The 18,260-nt window shown below is 42.5% G+C and overlaps 1 protein-coding gene across 1 annotated transcript in view; it reads right to left on the reverse strand.

The window, feature by feature from the left end:
* The window catches only part of LOC109897220 (VWFA and cache domain-containing protein 1), a 99,429-nt gene extending 82,150 nt beyond the window's left edge, over window positions 1-17,279 (reverse strand). The window contains exon 1 of the mRNA XM_031833663.1: window positions 16,740-17,279. Within this exon, the coding sequence (XP_031689523.1) occupies window positions 16,740-16,991 (252 nt within the window). The 5' untranslated portion in view covers window positions 16,992-17,279. The remainder of the gene's footprint in view (window positions 1-16,739) is intronic.
* Between the last annotated feature and the right edge of the window lie 981 nt (window positions 17,280-18,260).

The raw sequence follows: 18,260 nt of genomic DNA on the forward strand, positions 1-18,260 counted from the left end.
AGTTATAAGCTCAGGTCTGCTTTTCCTTCTTTTTAAACTTTTTTTGTTGATGTGGACACGGGCTATTTTGTTTTCATTCGCTGTTGTCCAAAGGAAGAAGGTATCACGCCTCATATTGCACTTTAATTTAACAATTGATTATTGACCATTTTATTTCAAGATTTAATTTTAACTTTGAAAATTCCTTGCTTTACGTGTTCTTTAAGTAATAAACGGAAGGCAAAGTTATAAGTCTCCCTTTTTTAATCGCTGATCTGAAAAATTATGATGATCCGTGACTCAAAACCACGATCCGATCTGAACCCCGAGTTGTGTGATCCGCTGCACCAATAAGAATCATGAAAATGACTGCCGTTCCTACTGGTCATTGTTTTCAGGCTGGTTGTATTGGTGCTAGCTAGGTACCAAGCTAAAGCTAGCTACCCCAGAAGTTGCGGTCGAACAAATGATGCTTTATTGACAACGCGGTAATGCAAAACACATTGTTCGTGGCCCGGTGTTGGTTTTCTGTACAGCTTTGACAGAGCTACTGTATCTATTTTGACACGCAAAAGACCCAAACGGCGTTCCATAGTATGTATGTCGTTAAGCTAATAGCACACTTGGTAGTGTGTACCGGTGCTCGACCAGTCGGCGAAAGCCAACATCACACACGACAAAGAACGTTTGATTGTCAAGGTCAATGAATTCCATTATCTTGGCTTTAATGGATTTCGTCTGGGAGTTGTCTCGCTGAAATTTTCTTACTCTTTCAAATGACTGCTTGTTGACTGCTCGATCCACACAGCGGACAATGCGGGCTAGTTTAGGAATACTGTGTTGCACGTGCAGCACAAACTTTTACGTAGCATCATTACGTCATGTACCTACGTTATATAGGTATGCACAGTATCTTTGACATTGTCTAGTTTAACGTTGATGTTAAAAAAACATCGGGCCAATACCCCCGTGGGCATTTTTAGCTAATATCGTCCGATTCCGATATGTTCACCGATATATCATGCATCCCTAGATTTTTGGTAGCGTTACAAGGCAATGTTTCTTAAACTTACAGAAGGCAAAGCATTTCTCCAAAAAAGGTGTGACTATTAGTTGGCAGAGGTATTTACTTCAACATTACTGTGACTTCCTGGTAGATGTTTTCTAAGACCTCTTTTCAATCCGTTTGACCAGAAATCAAAGTTATTAGTTATGGACACCTTTTTCAGATGGAAAATGGTATCTTTGCCTTCATTTTCCCCAAAAATGAGAGACTCTTAACTTCATTTGACACACATTTTGATATGCTCCTATAAACCTCACCTTGGTGCTCATGGGTCTTTTTACATGGAAATTACCAGCTGTTGGTTTTGGCGCGAGTTGAAATGCCCAATGGAAGCACCGGGGTTCTGACAAACTCACTCACACCTAATCCTTTGTTTTAAACCCAAACAACAATGGCGTCTGGATGAAAGACCAAGACGTGCCAAATCCTGGTTTTAACCCAGCGGGTGCCAGACTCAGCTGAGATAACCAATGCAGGAGAAAAGGCAGAGGCAAATACAATACACTAACCATCGAGAGCTCACCGCACCAGACCCCATGGCCAAGGTCCTTCAACACTGGATTACCAGTTGAATGGAATGAGAACAGGAAAAACATCCGTGCAGTGTTTCACTACGTTCCAGGTAGCTAGAACACATTAGGGAACATTTACCCAAGGATAAAGCAACGTGAAGGGGAATTGGTGAATGATTTCACCACACACAAAGATGTGGTATGAGATGTGTGAACCGAAGCGAGCTGTTGTTGTGTCTACATGTGTCAAACAGTCTACTGACAGCGAGCATACGGGGAAATCTCCCAAAATAGGCAGTGTTCTCTCAGCTATTCAGCCACAATCATTATTGTGGGTACACTATCATTGTGGATGTGTGTGAGAGAAAGTTGAGACAGATATTTGGGTTTTCCATTGAGACCAATGGCAGTGTCCGTGCTCAAGAATCACAGAGGATCAATTCTCGATGGATGACATGCACATTCCATCTTTGTTGTACATGGCCTCGACTATACACCACTGGTTGTTTTATCATTTATGAAATCAAAAAGCTACTACTAGCAAACTAGCTATATCGACTAGCTAAGTTCGCAATGTAAACAAAAGCAACTTGTGAAATCAGAGTATAATTTAATACAACCACTAGCAACAATTGAATGAGTACCCGCAAAAAAAACTGGACCAAAGTTATTGTACTTATGCATTATTGATGAATAAGCTACAGTACAAGTAGGCTAAATAGAATAAAAGATGCTGTTGCACTCTCAAAAACACGCCTCCTGTAAAACAGCACATTGCGGCGCAATACAGTGGAGCTGAAGCGTTAGCCGTTATGTAAATGCTCGCTGAAAAGTGCCTTGGCTCCAAGTTAGAGCAGGACCGCTGGACACATGGCCAGGGCAGACAAAAGTCTGAGCCATTTGGGTAAAACAATGGGGTACATTTCTCAATGCAAATGCATCGAAAGAGAACGCCCCAAGGACATCCGACACGTTTCTTGAATGCAAATCATGAAAGGGTTTCACACTGTGAGCAATAGAAAGAGGGGACGAGACACAGGTGGGAGGAGAGACAGCAAGCCTGTGCTTCCATTCTGATGAGGCAGGAAACGTAAATGACAGCTAGCCTCTTATGTTGGAATACTCCATATGGTTTTCCCCCCCCTCACACTGCAAGGAACCAAAACACTAGGATAGAGGCCTCATTAAAAACACAAGAGACACATGCATGCACACTTTACAGCCCACCTGCATTTCCACAGTGTTCGGCATCTTTCTCCAAGCCTCCTTTACACACAGCATCTCCTTTCAGCAGTCGCCAGGGACCAGGAACTCACACAAGCTGTCCCCAAGGCTCTGCTAGAGGCGCGTTGGCACAGGACCAGCCAGCCAACCCGCCTTGGCACAGACAAAACACCTCAATTACCTCGACTAACCGGTGCCCCCGCACACTGACTCTTTACCAGTACCCCCTGTATATAGCCTCGCTGTTGTTATTTTACTACTGCTCTTTAATTATTTGTTACTTTTATTTCTTTAGGAGATATACAGTGGGGAGAACAAGTATTTGATACACTGCCGATTTTGCAGGTTTTCCTACTTAGAAAGCATGTAGAGGTCTGTAATGTTTTATCATAGGTACACTTCAACTGAGAGATGGAATCTAAAACAAAAATCCAGAAAATCACATTGTATGATTTTTAAGTAATTAATTTGCATTTTACTGCATGACATAAGTAGTAAGAATTCTGCCAGTTTACCACAGCCTGGTGCTTAAAGACATCTTTTATTATTATTTATTTTTTTAAACAATATCCCAAGTATAAATACAGTAAGGTACACACATTAAAAGGGTAAAAACAAACAGGGCATTCAAGGAGATCGTCTGATTGGGAATTTGTGATGGTATCACCATCCCCCCCTTGCTGGAGGGACAAAATAGGAAATGCCCCCCACCCCCACCCATGTGTTTTGAGGATACCTGGACCACCTACTGAGATGTGCCTTTTGTTAAGTAAATCAGGTGATAAATGTGCTGAAAAGGAGACTGTTGGGGGGGGGGGGGACTATAAATCATAGGGCTGGGCGGTATGACCACACTTTCACCAAGACAGGCATATCTACGCCAAATCTCTTTTCTGCATCTAAATAAATCACACCTCTTACTCATCGGGTCATAAACGTACACACACACACACACACACACACACACAGAGAGAGAGAAAGAGAATGTCTCAACCCAGCAGATCGTAATGGGACACAAAGCGGCCAGCCCATACAGCCCAACCCATACGAGCCGTATTCTTCTGACAGCCATGTAATGTTGACATAGTAGCAGGAGGAAATGTACAGCCTGACGTTGAGCAGCGGGCCCGTTTGGTGCTGCTAATGCCCGTTTTGCCATACCCAACCAGCCAGTGAGTCAGTCCAGATAACATGACCCAGTCCTCGGCAGACAGAGCTCTGAGCTTAGAGACACTGATAGCCAAACACAGCTGCTACTGCGTGTGCATGTGCATGTGTGTGTGTGTGTCTCTCTCTCACACCTGGTCTCCCCTCTCACTCAAAGCACCAAACACTACTCTAGTACCCTATTCAGAAAGAAGATGTGGTATATTACCTGTAAATAAATAAATAAATAAAATGGCCATGTTTATATGACCCCCTTTTAAACAGCTGGTTATTTACCACTTCCTTGTATGTGTACCCCCATCTATACATATCAGTGGGTAATTGGCACATTGGGAGGGGTGGCAGGTGTTAAACCAGTGGGACTGTTTTGCATTTTAAATTAGGAAGGTGTTAAACCATTGACGTGTTCATTAATTTACTGTATAGAAGCGAGAACCATTCAGAACCCGATTCCTGTATTTTGGATACAGGGTGTGAAAATGCAGGAATCATGAAGTATTTTAGAACCCTACCCCTTTATAACAAATAGCAGGTAAAAAGTTGCAGACATGGTAAATTAGTGAAAACTTTGTCTGTGTATGAAAGTGGTCTCTGACTCAGTGAGCTATTCCCCCCCCCTCTCCTTTCTAAAAAAATAATAAAATAAAGACCACCACTCCTTTTATCCTTTCATCTGCCAAACAACATTGTGTTACAGCGAGACAAGTGGTCAGAGTTCAGCCAGGGTCACTTCCTATTTAAAGATACTCTTTGAAGAGGGTAGGGTTTCAGATGTTTTCGGAAGACGGGCAGGGTCTCCGCTGTCCTAGCTTCAGGGGGAAGCTGCTTCCACCATTGTGGTGCCAGGACAGAGAAGAGCTTGGACTGGGCTGAGTGGGAGCTGCCCTCCTGTAGGGGTGGCAGGGCCAAGAGACCACAGGTGGCAGAACAGCGTACTCTGGTTGGGTTGTAGGGTTTGAGCGTAGCCTGAAGCTAGGGAGAGGCAGTTCCTCTTGATGCTCCGTAAGAAAGCACAATGGTCTCAGAGTGGATGTGAGTTTCGACTGGAAGGAAGCCAGTGGAGTGTGCGGAGGAGCAGGGTGACGTGGGAGAATTTGGAAAGGATGAACACCAGGCGGGCTGCAGCGTTCTGGATAAGTTGCAGGGGGTTTGATGGCACAAGCGGGGAGCCCAGCCAACAGCGAGTTGCGGTAGTCCAGGCAGGAGATGACAAGGGCCTGGATTAGGACCTGCGCAACCAAGTCAAAACATCTCCTTTACTTCCCGTTTGCTGGTCATCAGCAGGGCCTGAACACCATCCAAGTCACTTCCACTATAAACACTGTGGGCCCGAGGACATTGGAATAAAAACACCCGCAAAAATCAGTTATGCCAAGATGGCAAGAACCAGTGTCTGGAATGCGTTTCATAGGACACTCGTTCTGCAACACCTTGCTACTCGCTAGCATTATCAACTAACACGCAAAACGCAGCATGACGTGTTTATCACATGTTTCATGAGCTGAAATTAAAGATCCCAGAAATGCTCTATACGCATCTCTTTATGTCCCCGTTAGTGAGCCTCTCGCACTTGCCAAGATAATCCATCCACCTGAGAGAATGACATATCAAGGGAGCGAAATAAACACAACGATCATTACACAGGTGCAGCTTGTGCTGGCTACTAAAACGTGCCATTTAAGTCACAACACACTGTCAAGTTGATGTGAGTGAGCAAGTGGCACGCTGACTGCAGGAATGCTCACCAGAGCTGTTGCCAGATAATTTTATGTTAATTTCTCTACCATAAGCTGCCGCCATCGTTTTAGAGAATTTGGCAGTAAGTCAAACCGGGCCTCACAACCGCCAAGTGGCCAAGTGTAACCACGACAGCCCAGGACCTCCACATCCGGCATCTTCACCTTTGAGAGTCAGACCAGCCACCTGGAAAGCTGATGAAACTGTGGGTTTTGCACAACTGACGAATTCCTACACAAACTGTCAGAAACCGTCTGAGGGAAGCTCATCTGCGTGCTCGTCGTCCTCACCAGGGTCTTGACCCGACTACAGTTTGGTGTCGTGACCGAATTCAGTGGCAAAATGCTCACTTTCGTTGACCACTTAAGTGTGCTCTTCACGGGTTAATCCCGGTTTCAACTGTCCCGGGCAGATGGCAGACAACGTGTGTGGCGTTGTGTGGGCGAGCAGGTTGCTGATGTCAACATTGTGAACAGAGTGCCCCATGGTGGCGTGGGGTTATGGTATGGGCAGGCATAAGCTACAGAGAACGAACACAATGGCGACTTGAATGCACAGAGATACCGTGATGAGATCCTGAGGCCAATTGTCATGCCATTCATCCGGCGCCATCATCTCATGTTTCAGCATGAAAATGCACGGCCCCATGTCGCAAGGATCTGTACACAATTCCTGGAAGCTGAAACGGTCCCACTTCTTCCATGGCCTGCATACTCAGAGATATCACCCATTGAGCATGTTTGGGAAGTAGTGGGACAACATTCCACAGGCCACAATCAACAGCCTGATCAACTCAATGCGAAGGAGATGTGCCGCGCACTGCATAAGGAAAATGGTGGTCAGACCAGATACTGACTGAATTAAAATTTCTGACTCATTATCAATGCCACATAGGCCATTTAAAAGCAAAGAAGTTGGTTCTATGGGGCAGTTTAAATCTAAGACAAAAAAAATTCTGCCTTTCGTTGTGCCTGACAACGTGACATTCTTGCGGTGCAGCTCCAAACTTACCATAAATATCAGTAGCCACTGACTAGTCAGTAAGCTTGCAAACTATTCAACAATGCAAGGGCGTTTCCTCTAGAGGTCGACCGATTAATCGGATTGGCGATTAATCAGGGATGATTTCAGGTTTTCATAACAATCGGAAATCGGTATTTTTGGACGCCGATTTTGCCATTTAAAAAATACTAATAATTTAATTACAACTTTATTTAACGAGGCAAGTCAGTTAAGAACACGTTCTTATTTTCAATGACGGCCTAGGAACGGTGGGTTAACTGCCTTGTTCAGAGGCAGAACGACAGATTTTTACCTTGTCAGCTCGGGGATTCAATCTTGCAACCTTACGGTTAACTAGTCCAACGCGCTAACCACCTGCCTCACGAGGAGACTGCCTGTTACGCGAATGCAGTAAGAAGCCAAGGTAAGTTGCTAGCTAGCATTAAAGTTATCTTATAAAAAACAATTAATCAATCATAATCACTAGTTATAACTACACATGGTTGATGACATTACTAGTTTATCTAGCGTGTCCTGCGTTGCATATAATCGATGCGGTGCGCATTTGAGAAAAAGGACTGTCGTTGCTCCAACGTGTGCCTAACCATCAATGCCTTTCTTAACTTCTTCGATATAGGGGGCGCTCTTTAATTTTTGATATTTTGTCACGAAAAGATGCTCGACTATGCATATAATTGACAGCTTTGGAAAGAAAACACTCTGACGTTTCCAAAACTGCAAAGATATTATCTGTGAGTGCCACAGAACTGATGCTACAGGCGAAACCAAGATGAAATTTCAAACAGGAAATGCCCCAGATTTTGAAGGGGCTGTGTTCCAATGTCTCCTTATATGGCTGTGAATGCGCCAGGAATGAGCTTACACTTTGTCGTTTCCCCAAGGTGTGTGCAGCATTGTGACGTATTTGTAGGCATATCATTGGAAGATTGACCATAAGAGACTACATTTACCAGGTGCCCGCCTGGTGTCCTCCGTCGAAATTATTGCGTAATCTCCAGCTGCAACGTTTGCCATGTTTCTGTCGATATTATGGAGTTAATTTGGAAAAAAGTTTGGCGCTGTAATGACTGAATTTTCGGGGGGGTTTTCTTAGCCAAACGTGATGAACAAAACGGAGCGATTTCTCCTACACAAATAATATTTTTGGAAAAACTGAACATTTGCTATCTAACTGAGAGTCTCCTCATTGAAAACATCCGAAGTTCTTCAAAGGTAAATGATTTTATTTTAATGCTTTTCTTGTTTTTGTGAAAATGTTGCCTGCTGAATGCTAGGCTTAATGCTATGCTAGCTATCAATACTCTAACACAAATGCTTGTGTAGCCATGGTTGAAAAGCATATTTTGAAAATCTGAGATGTCAGTGTTGTTAACAAAAGGCTAAGCTTGTGAGTGAATATATTTCTTTCATTTCATTTGCGATTTTCATGAATAGTTAACGTTGCGTTATGGTAATGAGCTTGAGGCTATGATTACGCTCCCGGATACGGGATTGCTCGACGCAAGAAGTTAAAATCTATTTAAAATCTATATAAGTATATATTTTTAAACCTGCATATTTAGCTAAAAGAAAGGTTAGCAGGCAATATTGACCAGGTGAAATTGTGTCACTTCTCTTGCACAGTTAACCCACTGTTCCTAGGCCGTCATTGAAAATAAGAATTTGTTCTTAACTGACTTGCCTAGTAAAATAAAGGTAAAATAAAAAAATCATTGCACGCAGAGTCAGGGTATATGCAACCGTTTGGGGCCGCCTGGCTCATTGCGAACTAATTTGCCAGAATTTTACGTAATTATGACATAACATTGAAGGTTGTGCAATGTAACAGCAATATTTAAACTTAGGGATGCCATCCATTAGATAAAATAAAGAACGGTTCCGTATTTCACTGAAAGAATAAACATTTTGTTTTTGAAATGATAGAGTCCGGATTCGACCATATTAATGACCTAAGGCTCGTATTTCTGTGTGTTATTATGTTATAATTAAGTCAATGATTTGATGAGCAGTCTGACTGAGCGATGGTAGGCACCAGCAAGCTCGTAAGCATTCATTCAAACAGCACTTTCATGTGTTTTGCCAGCAGCTCGTCGCCGTGCTTCAAGCATTGCGCTGTTTATGACTTCAAGCCTATCAACTCCCGAGATTAGGCTGGTGTAACCGATGTGAAATGGCTAGCTAGTTAGAGGGGTGTGCGCTAATAGCGTTTCAAACATCACTCGCTCTGAGACTTGGAGTAGTTGTTCCCCATGCTCTGCAGTAGCAAGAAATAACGCTGCTTCGAGGGTGGCTGTTGTCGATGTGTTCCTGGTTCGAGCCCAGGTAGGGGCGAGGAGAGGGATGGAAGCTATACTGTTACACTGGCAATACTAAAGTGCCTATAAGTACATCCAATAGTCAATTGTATATGAAATACAAATCGTATAGAGAGAAATAGTCCTATAATAACTACAACCTAAAACTTCTTACCTGGGAATATTGAAGACTCATGTTAAAAGGAACCACCAGCTTTCTTATGTTCTCATGTTCTGAGCAAGGAACTTTAACGTTAGCTTTTTTACATGGCACATATTGCTCTTTTACTTTCTTCTCCAAACCTTTGTTTTTGCATTATGTAAACCAAATTGAACATGTTTCATTATTTATTTGAGGCTATTTGATTTTATTGGTGTATTATATTAAGTTAAAATAAGTGTTCATTCAGTATTGTTGTAATTGTCATTATTACAAATACATTTTTAAAAATCGGCCGATTAATTGGTATCAGCTTTTTTTGGTCCTCCAATAAATCGGTATCGGTTTTGGCGTTGAAAAATCATAATCGGTCGATCTCTAGTTTCCTCTACACTTGAATAACGCAACGAAACCATATTACATTCTTGAATAATGCAACAATTCACAAGCATGTTCAGACAATTAAAGGGTTTATTTTCTCATTCATACAGGCATTAGCCTAGCTAAACGTAGCTTGCAAGACAATAACACTAGCTAGCCATGCTAGCTAATAATGTTAGCATATCAAAACAACATTTATTTATTAAACGACTAATTAAGATTTCACCTTTCTTACAACTGTTAAATACATACTTCTATGTTTAGTGTTAGAGAAAATGTGCATATTTTCTAAAGGTCTCTCTTGAGCAAAACATCTGCCTCCATCGCTGTGAACGTCTCACAAAGCTCTAGCTCGGCTTCCTGAAATCGTTAGGAACCTGCCTTTGATCTCATATCAATCTATGACAAAAACAAAAGTGTTTTTCCCATTCAAAAACCGATGATTCTTTTTAATGAATGGCTATAAAAACGGATCTCTGGATGTGTTAGTGATGAAACCGCGGCTCTCCGGCTGCGTTACAATGTAAGGACTGCAGGCATGTGCTTTGTCAGTGGCTGTGGGTTAGGGTTCAGCCAGGAGTTAATGCACAGTCGGAAGACCGAATAAAATGCTAGGAGGGACATCCCAGCTTCAAGTGGTTTTACATTTAACATCCTACGTCACCAGAGAAAATGTTGAACCGGTAACAGAACCACACAGGTCCCCTCAACAGGGACTTGACATCTATTAACATATGTCAGCAATTTTAGAACGTAACAGCTTGTCACTGCAATTTCAGGTAAAACTCAATAAAACAAGTTTAAAATATTGTGAAAAGGTCTATGCATTACATCTGTTTGAAAATAATTGCTCCATTAGTATTTTGTGCTTCATGAACGTTGAGCTCTCTCTCGATATTCTCCTTAAATTCGTGAGAACAGAACCAAAGCTTGCGACTGAAAACCAAACTTAACAGTAGGGGCTCCAACTCTCCCCTCATTGGGAATGCAAAGCCTCCTGTAGAAGGGTGAGAAGAGAACAGAAGAGGGGAGGGATTCTCAAGAGCTAACAAACGTACAGGGGGTGCAGGAGGAGGGAGGGTAGCCATTGATCTCCCTACTTCCCTCAACAGTGTAGCTGCTCCTACCCATCCCCCAACCCCCATCCCTTATTCTTTACCCCTTTCTTTTTGGGGGGGAGGGGGGGGGGTTCGGCTAATTTTAGCCGAGCCCATTGTGGCGAGTGAAGGGGTGGTATGTATGGAGAGGTCTCTGCCCCTGCTATACTGGGTCATGCGTGCTGGATCTACACCCCCCCCCCCCCCCGAGACACACACAAAGACAGCCTACCATAAAGCTCATTTTCTGAGAGAGAGAGAGAGATTGAGAGGAGTGTGTTAGGCTAACTGGATTGTGCCATTTCTTGCTACTGGCCACCTTAATTTCAGTTTCTGGGCCTAACTAACTGATCACCTGACGCTCAAAGGGAACATAGCTTTGATGGAACTGATTAAAAGAAAAAGTCAGGAAATTCAGGAATGTGAGGAGGCCAAAGCGGGTTTTCTATGAGTAAAGAAAAACAGAAATATAGCACAATGTTTTGGTCCATTTAAGTGAGGCAGTTGCAGAGGAACATTCCCTCCTGATTCTTAACTCCAGCATGGCACCCCAGGGGAAGGTTTGTACGAGATACCCGGAAGGTGGGAGAGAGAGAGGGGGGTGGGGGGGTAAGAGCAAAAACAGAAGAGGTAGCGAGCTAACTTTTAAAATATTGAAAGACGATTTGGTATGAGAACACAAAAAATATATACTTTTCCAAAAAAAGGTATGTGAGAATCCCATCAGATAAATGATCTAGTCTACCACGCTGTAGCGTACCAACTGATTTAAACCCAGCAGCTGGCCCGGACCAGTCAACTCAGGCGGGAAGGAAAGGAGATCAACTCTGTGGTCATACTGTAACTCACTCCTTTTGTCCAGACCAGATGAGAGAATGTCCCAAAATGGCACCCTATTCCCTTTATAGTGCACTACTTTTTGAAAAGGGCCCACAGGGGCCTATATAGTGTGACATTTGGAAAACAGACGTATTCTGGAGACTGGACCGTCAATCCTTCATCTCGAACAATGCTGTTCACCATTATATTCATTCCTGGCCTTGGTGAGGGGAGATGGGGGGGGGGTAAAAGGGGCTGAAACAAGGGGATTGAGTATCTCACTGCCTGGAGCAAGGCTGAAACACAAGCAACTCACGTGTATTGAAAATGTTGCCATGGCTAGTCTCCTGCAATATTGGAAGTGAAGGAGCATACTGTTTCAGAACTGAGATATTTCATAAGTTTCTTCTTGACAACCAAACATTTTTACAACCACATTAAAATTGCTCCAATAAGTAAACAAGACCGGTCCCTGGTCCCAAAACCTTGCCTATGAACAAATGCAATGTGGAATCGTAAACAACTGCTTAAACGTTTAAAAAAAAAAGGGATATGAAGAAAGACTTCTGTACAATGACAGAGAGCCAATAAACCGAAAAGGAAGATCACCCAGTAACAACGTTCTAGATCTTTTGAACAAACAGAACACAGCTTTTAAGAGGCGAGGTCAGTGGGAGTTCAGGCATTGGAACAAAGGAGTAGCAGCTCACCATGTCAGAGAAACATGTGCAAGGGAGTAAAGTAGCCGGGGGGTGGGGGTGGGGGGGGGGGGCAACAGCCGGAGGCCCCACCACAGAGACCCAGCCACTCTACCCCAGCACGGCTACGAGTGATGGATGTGAAAGCCAGGGTCGGTAACCGCCACAGGATCAGGCAATACTGATGTAGATGAAGCCATCTTTCTGAGTGTACTTGTAGCCTAGCACTGCGTTGTAGCCTGGCACTGGGTTGTAGCCTAGCACTGGGTTGTAGCCTAGCACTGGGTTGTAGCCTAGCACTGGGTTGTGTACCTCCGAAAGGGTCAATAGCAACCTAACCTATTACAAGAGGAGCATAGCCAGCTTTGAAGCTGCTCTGCAGAGAAACATCAGGAATTATGAATATTTCGGTGCCTTTTATAGTTTGTCTTTTGGGAGAGAGGAAGAGAGTGAGGAGAGATAGGATGTGTCTAATAATGCATTCCCTACGGTCTGCTTAGGTCGCTAGGCCTAACTGGAACTAAAGCCTATACTGTAGGCCTGGGTCTGTGTTTTTTATTGATTTAATTGTTTAACCTTATTTAACTAGGCAAGTCCGTTAAGAACAGATTCTTATTTACAATGATGGCCTAGGAACAGTGGGCTAACTGCCTTGCTCAGGGGCAGAACGACAGATTTTATAACCTTGTCAGCTCGGTGATTCGATCTTGCAACCTTTCGGTTACTAGTCCAATGCTCTAACCACTAGGCTACCTGCCTTTGTATCGCAACAGCTGAGAGAGAATACACCCACTAGCGCAGTGGCCACCAACCTTTAACTGAGTCAACATCACCTAGCAAGCAGAGATGTTCTGCTCAGATTTGTTATTTATTTTTAAACATGACGTATTTTTTTTTTAACATTAATCCATTATAAACTGTTCTGTAGGAATGAGGTTTGGGCACTAGGCCTAATACATTACCACAGCATATCGGCTATATGCTTGGCCCGCCAATATTGTTCTAAGACCATATCATATTTCAAAACTTGAGCACTGATAACAAAATAGATCCCGTTCGTGTGGCACTTGCGAAGCACAGCTGAACACAAATGTAAATAATTTGCTTTTTTATTTTACTGGATCAAATCATGTCCGTGATCTTCGGGCCGGAGTTCTAGAAATATGCCTGAGTTCCCAGTTGCTTTGAATACAGCATTAGTCTGAGCGGGGGGGGGGGCAGAGAGCAGCAGAGGGTCTAGCTCTCACGGTCCCTGCTCTCTCTCCTTTCCTCCTGTGAGACTGACCAGAGAGGGGACATTGTCCTCCACCTGATGCCGAAACTTAATTCACACTGCATCCCCCTCAGGCACAAATTCATGTTGTTCCTATGACGAGAGAAGTTAAATATTCCTTAAATATTAAAATAGACACGCCGAGCTGCTAATCATAAAACGCAGGCCTATCGATACACTTGGTTACTCATTCATTCCAGCTGCAACGTGAGTGGAAGTAGGGAGAAGTGTGTTTTATGTTTAGTAAAAGTGTGGAATAAAAACCGTGTTGACAAGTGCTGAATAAAATCTTCAGCATGAACTCACTCAAAGACAGCATCACATTGCCGTATTCTTTGACAGACTCTCTGGTCATCGTTTTTAAAATGTTATGATATGTCAAGTTGGCTAGTATTAAACTTCGCTGGAGCTGGGGTAGTGGAAGCTGTAGGCATGGTGATTTGAGCTATCCGATTTAGCCACAGCCAGGTAGCAGGAGTTTGCAAATTAAATGGTTCAAAATGGGAACACTTGGCCTATCCAGCGCGCGGGGCTTCTGAATCAAGTGCACCTACAGCCAACGGCGCAACAACAAAAAACGTTTTTTTTTTTAAAGGGCGCACAAGCTTTTCTACAGAAATGTTTGGCGACTGACAAGGAATGCCTTGAAGATCGACCAGTCGATCGCCCGGTTGGTGATCACTGCACTATTGTATAAAAATATCAACCACAACATCTGTTTGTTTAACTTTAGATTTTAAAACCAGCAAAAAATTGGGTCAACATTTATTCATTCAAAATTATGACAATTTCTACCACTGAATGCCCTAAAAACGCTTGCAGAGGTAGGGCTACTCACTCATCACCAAAGCTCCTCTCCACAGAAGCACTTGATTATCTACGCATTAAGTTACAAACACGATTGAGAACATAGGGTTGTCTGTGCTACCAGGCTCCCCTTGATAATTGAATAACTCACTGACAGATTGCATCAATTTGACCCATTGACTCAAAAGACCATGACAGGGCAGTGGCACACATCAAATTACAAACAAGACCAGGGTTTGGGGATGGGGTTTAGTTGGTGTTGCATTACATCCATTGGAGTTAAGAGGACAAAGTGAGGTTTTTGGTTCATTAAAGAGCAGCAAAAATGGACTGGCCTAAACCTCTGTTAGAAACCACACCATGAGCACAGAAATGTTGTCAGGTTTATCAGATTATATTGTGAATCTTGTCTTTTTTCCCCTGTGATATTCCCCCTGGCTTCGCCATGGCTGGAGCACCTCATCCTGACCACAGCATATGGAAAATCCCAGGTAGCATTGCTAGAGACCGTTCTACGCACCTGGAGCAACAGGCCCGGGCCAGACCGTGTCTGACTAAGCAGCAACACACAGGTGTCAGCGCAGAGAGCTACCATCCCATAGCCACATCTCGGGATTTATTTACATGGGCAGATTACTGTTTTGACTGGATTCACATCACCTAGCTGTGTGGTCAAAGAGGTCTGACCAAACACAGATTTATATCAAAGCAACACCTGAATTAAATGAGAAATGAGCTAAAATGCCAAGTTAGATTTTTTACAGCTTGTAAAATAATATGAGTCAACCTAGAATGTTGCATTTTTTTACATATTTTATTTTAAGGGAAACGATGAAAATACATGTTGGCATGAAATGTTTTTGTGGGATAAATCAGAAACAAACAGACCTCAGCCTCAAACCAGAAGACAGAATATGAGCTTTCATTCAGTCCACTCATTAGAAGTACACCACAGCAAAGGCAGGAGTATTTAAAGACATCAAACGTAAAATAAAATGGATAATGTGATATTGTGAGGCCAATGTGAAAGAGAAAGAGAGAGAAAGAGAAAAAGAGAGAGAGAGAAACAGAGTGAACAAAACAAAACAGATAGAATGAGAGAGAGAAATCGTGACAAAGGAGGCTCCGGGGATCAGAGCAGGCCTGAAAGCTGGGTCTCAGTGGTAGGATGAAGAGCAGTGGGGAGATGAAACACAATTTGGGCAGGGCCCCCTACTGACCAGAACTATGGGGCCTGCCTCTGAAGTAACCCCCTGCATCACCACATGTCTCACAGCCACCACTGTAGTATAGTCGGTTAGCCATTTGTTGATCAAGAGACACTACCTTCAAAAATTAACAATACAAAACAATGTTTCCCATTACAGAAGTAGTCGGAGTTATATTTCAAATAACACAGATTCATTTTCTGGGATATTTAGAAAGGTTTATAAAAAATTAAGTATCAATCTGTAATGGCATGCTATTGTGTATAATACACTTTGTATTTACACAATAACTACACAGTCCACAAAATGTGGAAGCAAAATTAAGGTAGCCTAGTAATTTCAATCCCATCTATAATTCAAATGCACATCTATCAAATAAACAACCCATCTAATTACTGGTGTTCTCATCATAGCCTACCATCAGGCAAAGAGAAAATAAGTATAGGCCGAACAATTCGTTTAAAAAAAAAGAAAAATCCGGCTAAAATATATAGTTTTTCTTCAAATTAACGGCATATCGAATGAATTCATATGTAGCAGTGTCAAACTATTCATTGGAATAGGAGCCGTGGTGACAGGAGGGGGAAATGTGAACCCAGTGTTTGAAGTTCAAAGAAACCCTCTTCCTCCCCTCTCCATTCACACACCAATTTGAGTGTTTTATGATATAGGCCGCCAAAAACATATCACGTCAATAACAAGGTTCTGAGAAGATAATGCGGCTAACCAACGTTGAAATCCTGCCAGCAAACCCACGTTATCAGAAGAATCGATCCTCTGACCCCTTCAATTAATCCTTCCTGTAAGCGATAAAGGTCCAGATAATGTGTCCCAAAACCAACTACTTCAAGGTGCTGCTCCTGTTGTTACACAGCAACACTGTCAATATCCTTCAAAGAGAAAAGCCTTTCAGAATGGTTGCTACTGAGCCATTCAAAAGGCAAATATACCGACAGCTACGAAAGAACGCGGCTGTAATAGATATAGTTTTGACGGTACATTAATTACATTTCTGACAACAAAGTTACAATAGTGTAGCAACTAAAGATAATGCAAAAAAAAAATCGCCGATTGTAGATTGCAAATGAACCGATTCATGATACAATGCGCAATGAGGACCACATACTTTTTTATTAATTTTATTTATATATATATATATATATATATATATATATATATATATATATATATATATATATATATATATATATATATATATATATATATAGTCGAATTAAAACATTTTTTGTTATGTTGAATGTTGACAGAAATCGAAACAGAAAATTGGGGTTACCTGCATGGTGAAGACTCCAAGCTCCTGCGAGGACAGTTTTTTCATTTGTACGGCTAAAACTTGTGCCTCCTCCAAGATCGAAAACTCCGTTTCAGCGCCACAAAATCCACAACATAGAAGCGACAATACTGCCACAGAGCTCCAAAAAACAGCCATGAAGTTACACCAGTGGAGTCTCGAGCTCTTATTCCAAACCGTGGATGGAATTCGTGTTAAAATCACGGATCCTTCTCCCCCTACTCGCCTCGCCATATGATGGCTGGTGTAGTAGTCGAATAGGAAAATGGAAATTCGCTTCGCAGCCCTGAGGAAAAACTTCAAGGGAACTATTTCACAACTTCGTAGCTATATACCTGGCCTTAATTTCAAGACGAAATTCCTCGACTTTAAACGACGACATCAATTCATATTTTGGAAATCCACGAAGGTAGAAGAATTACAATCCATAAAAGCGCTGATAGATGTGCATTTCTGTCCATAGATCCTGCTCACTCCGCACCAACTCCAGTAAAGCGTAAACCCCAGAATCACAATGGGGGTGAAAGTAGGAGTACGGGAGCAAAACAACGGCATGGCGCTTGAGTTGGGAATGGATTGGGATTGTATTTGGAGAACGATCTCCCAAAAACAATATGCTGGACATATGATCTACCAATAGCTGCTGTACATCTGTAGAATCAACGTAGTATTTTATTAAACAACAAACCACAGTATAGACAAACACTGTGGAATATCGTTTAAAATGAAATGTTCATCAAGCAAATAGAAATGACATAGGGCTAAAGCACCTTTTTTTACGTGCTTTAGGTTGACTGCTATGTTACTGCAGTAATGGTGGATAGTGTATAGTCTTTTGACGGCAGAAAAATAAGAATCTCTAAAGTCGTCCCAGGTGAGGGAGGACCAACTGGCTGCGCAGGAGCCTTACCTAGTCGGTCTGGAACTCACCAAAAGGCTCCATTTCTCATTTGTGAAATTGAAACTAGCCAGTAAAACCAGGACCGGAGTCTCCCATAGAACATACTGTCTTCAGTGTTCATAATGTAAAGTAAGTAAAACCGTGGCCGGAGTCTCCCATAGAACATACTGTCTTCAGTGTTCATAATGTAATTCACAGAACAGACACACCGGGTTCTAGGCTACTCCAAATACTATACTGTATTTCATTTAAATTATCTCTGTGGTTTATTCTATGCATGTAACTGAGATCTGATAATAAGATGTGACTGTGTTTGGAAGAATATGAGTTTCTAATGACTGTAAAGTCCTGCTTAGAGTAATATACATTTCATGTGATTCTTTAGAAGGGCTACCACATGCCTACTTCCATCCAGTTGATGACCTCCAATCAGCAGCCTCCTTTAAAAAGGGCCTTGCTCTGTTCCAAGCCCTGATTGGAGAATAGTACACATGAGCGTAAAGTCGTGTTCTCCTGCTTAGACGTTGCTGACACATGCCAAATCGTACAATACCTGGATAGGTATTTTGCGTATCAGCTAACCTCATCCTATGTTATATCAA

This window comes from Oncorhynchus kisutch, linkage group LG10 (assembly GCF_002021735.2).
Source record: "Oncorhynchus kisutch isolate 150728-3 linkage group LG10, Okis_V2, whole genome shotgun sequence".
NCBI lineage: Eukaryota > Metazoa > Chordata > Actinopteri > Salmoniformes > Salmonidae > Oncorhynchus > Oncorhynchus kisutch.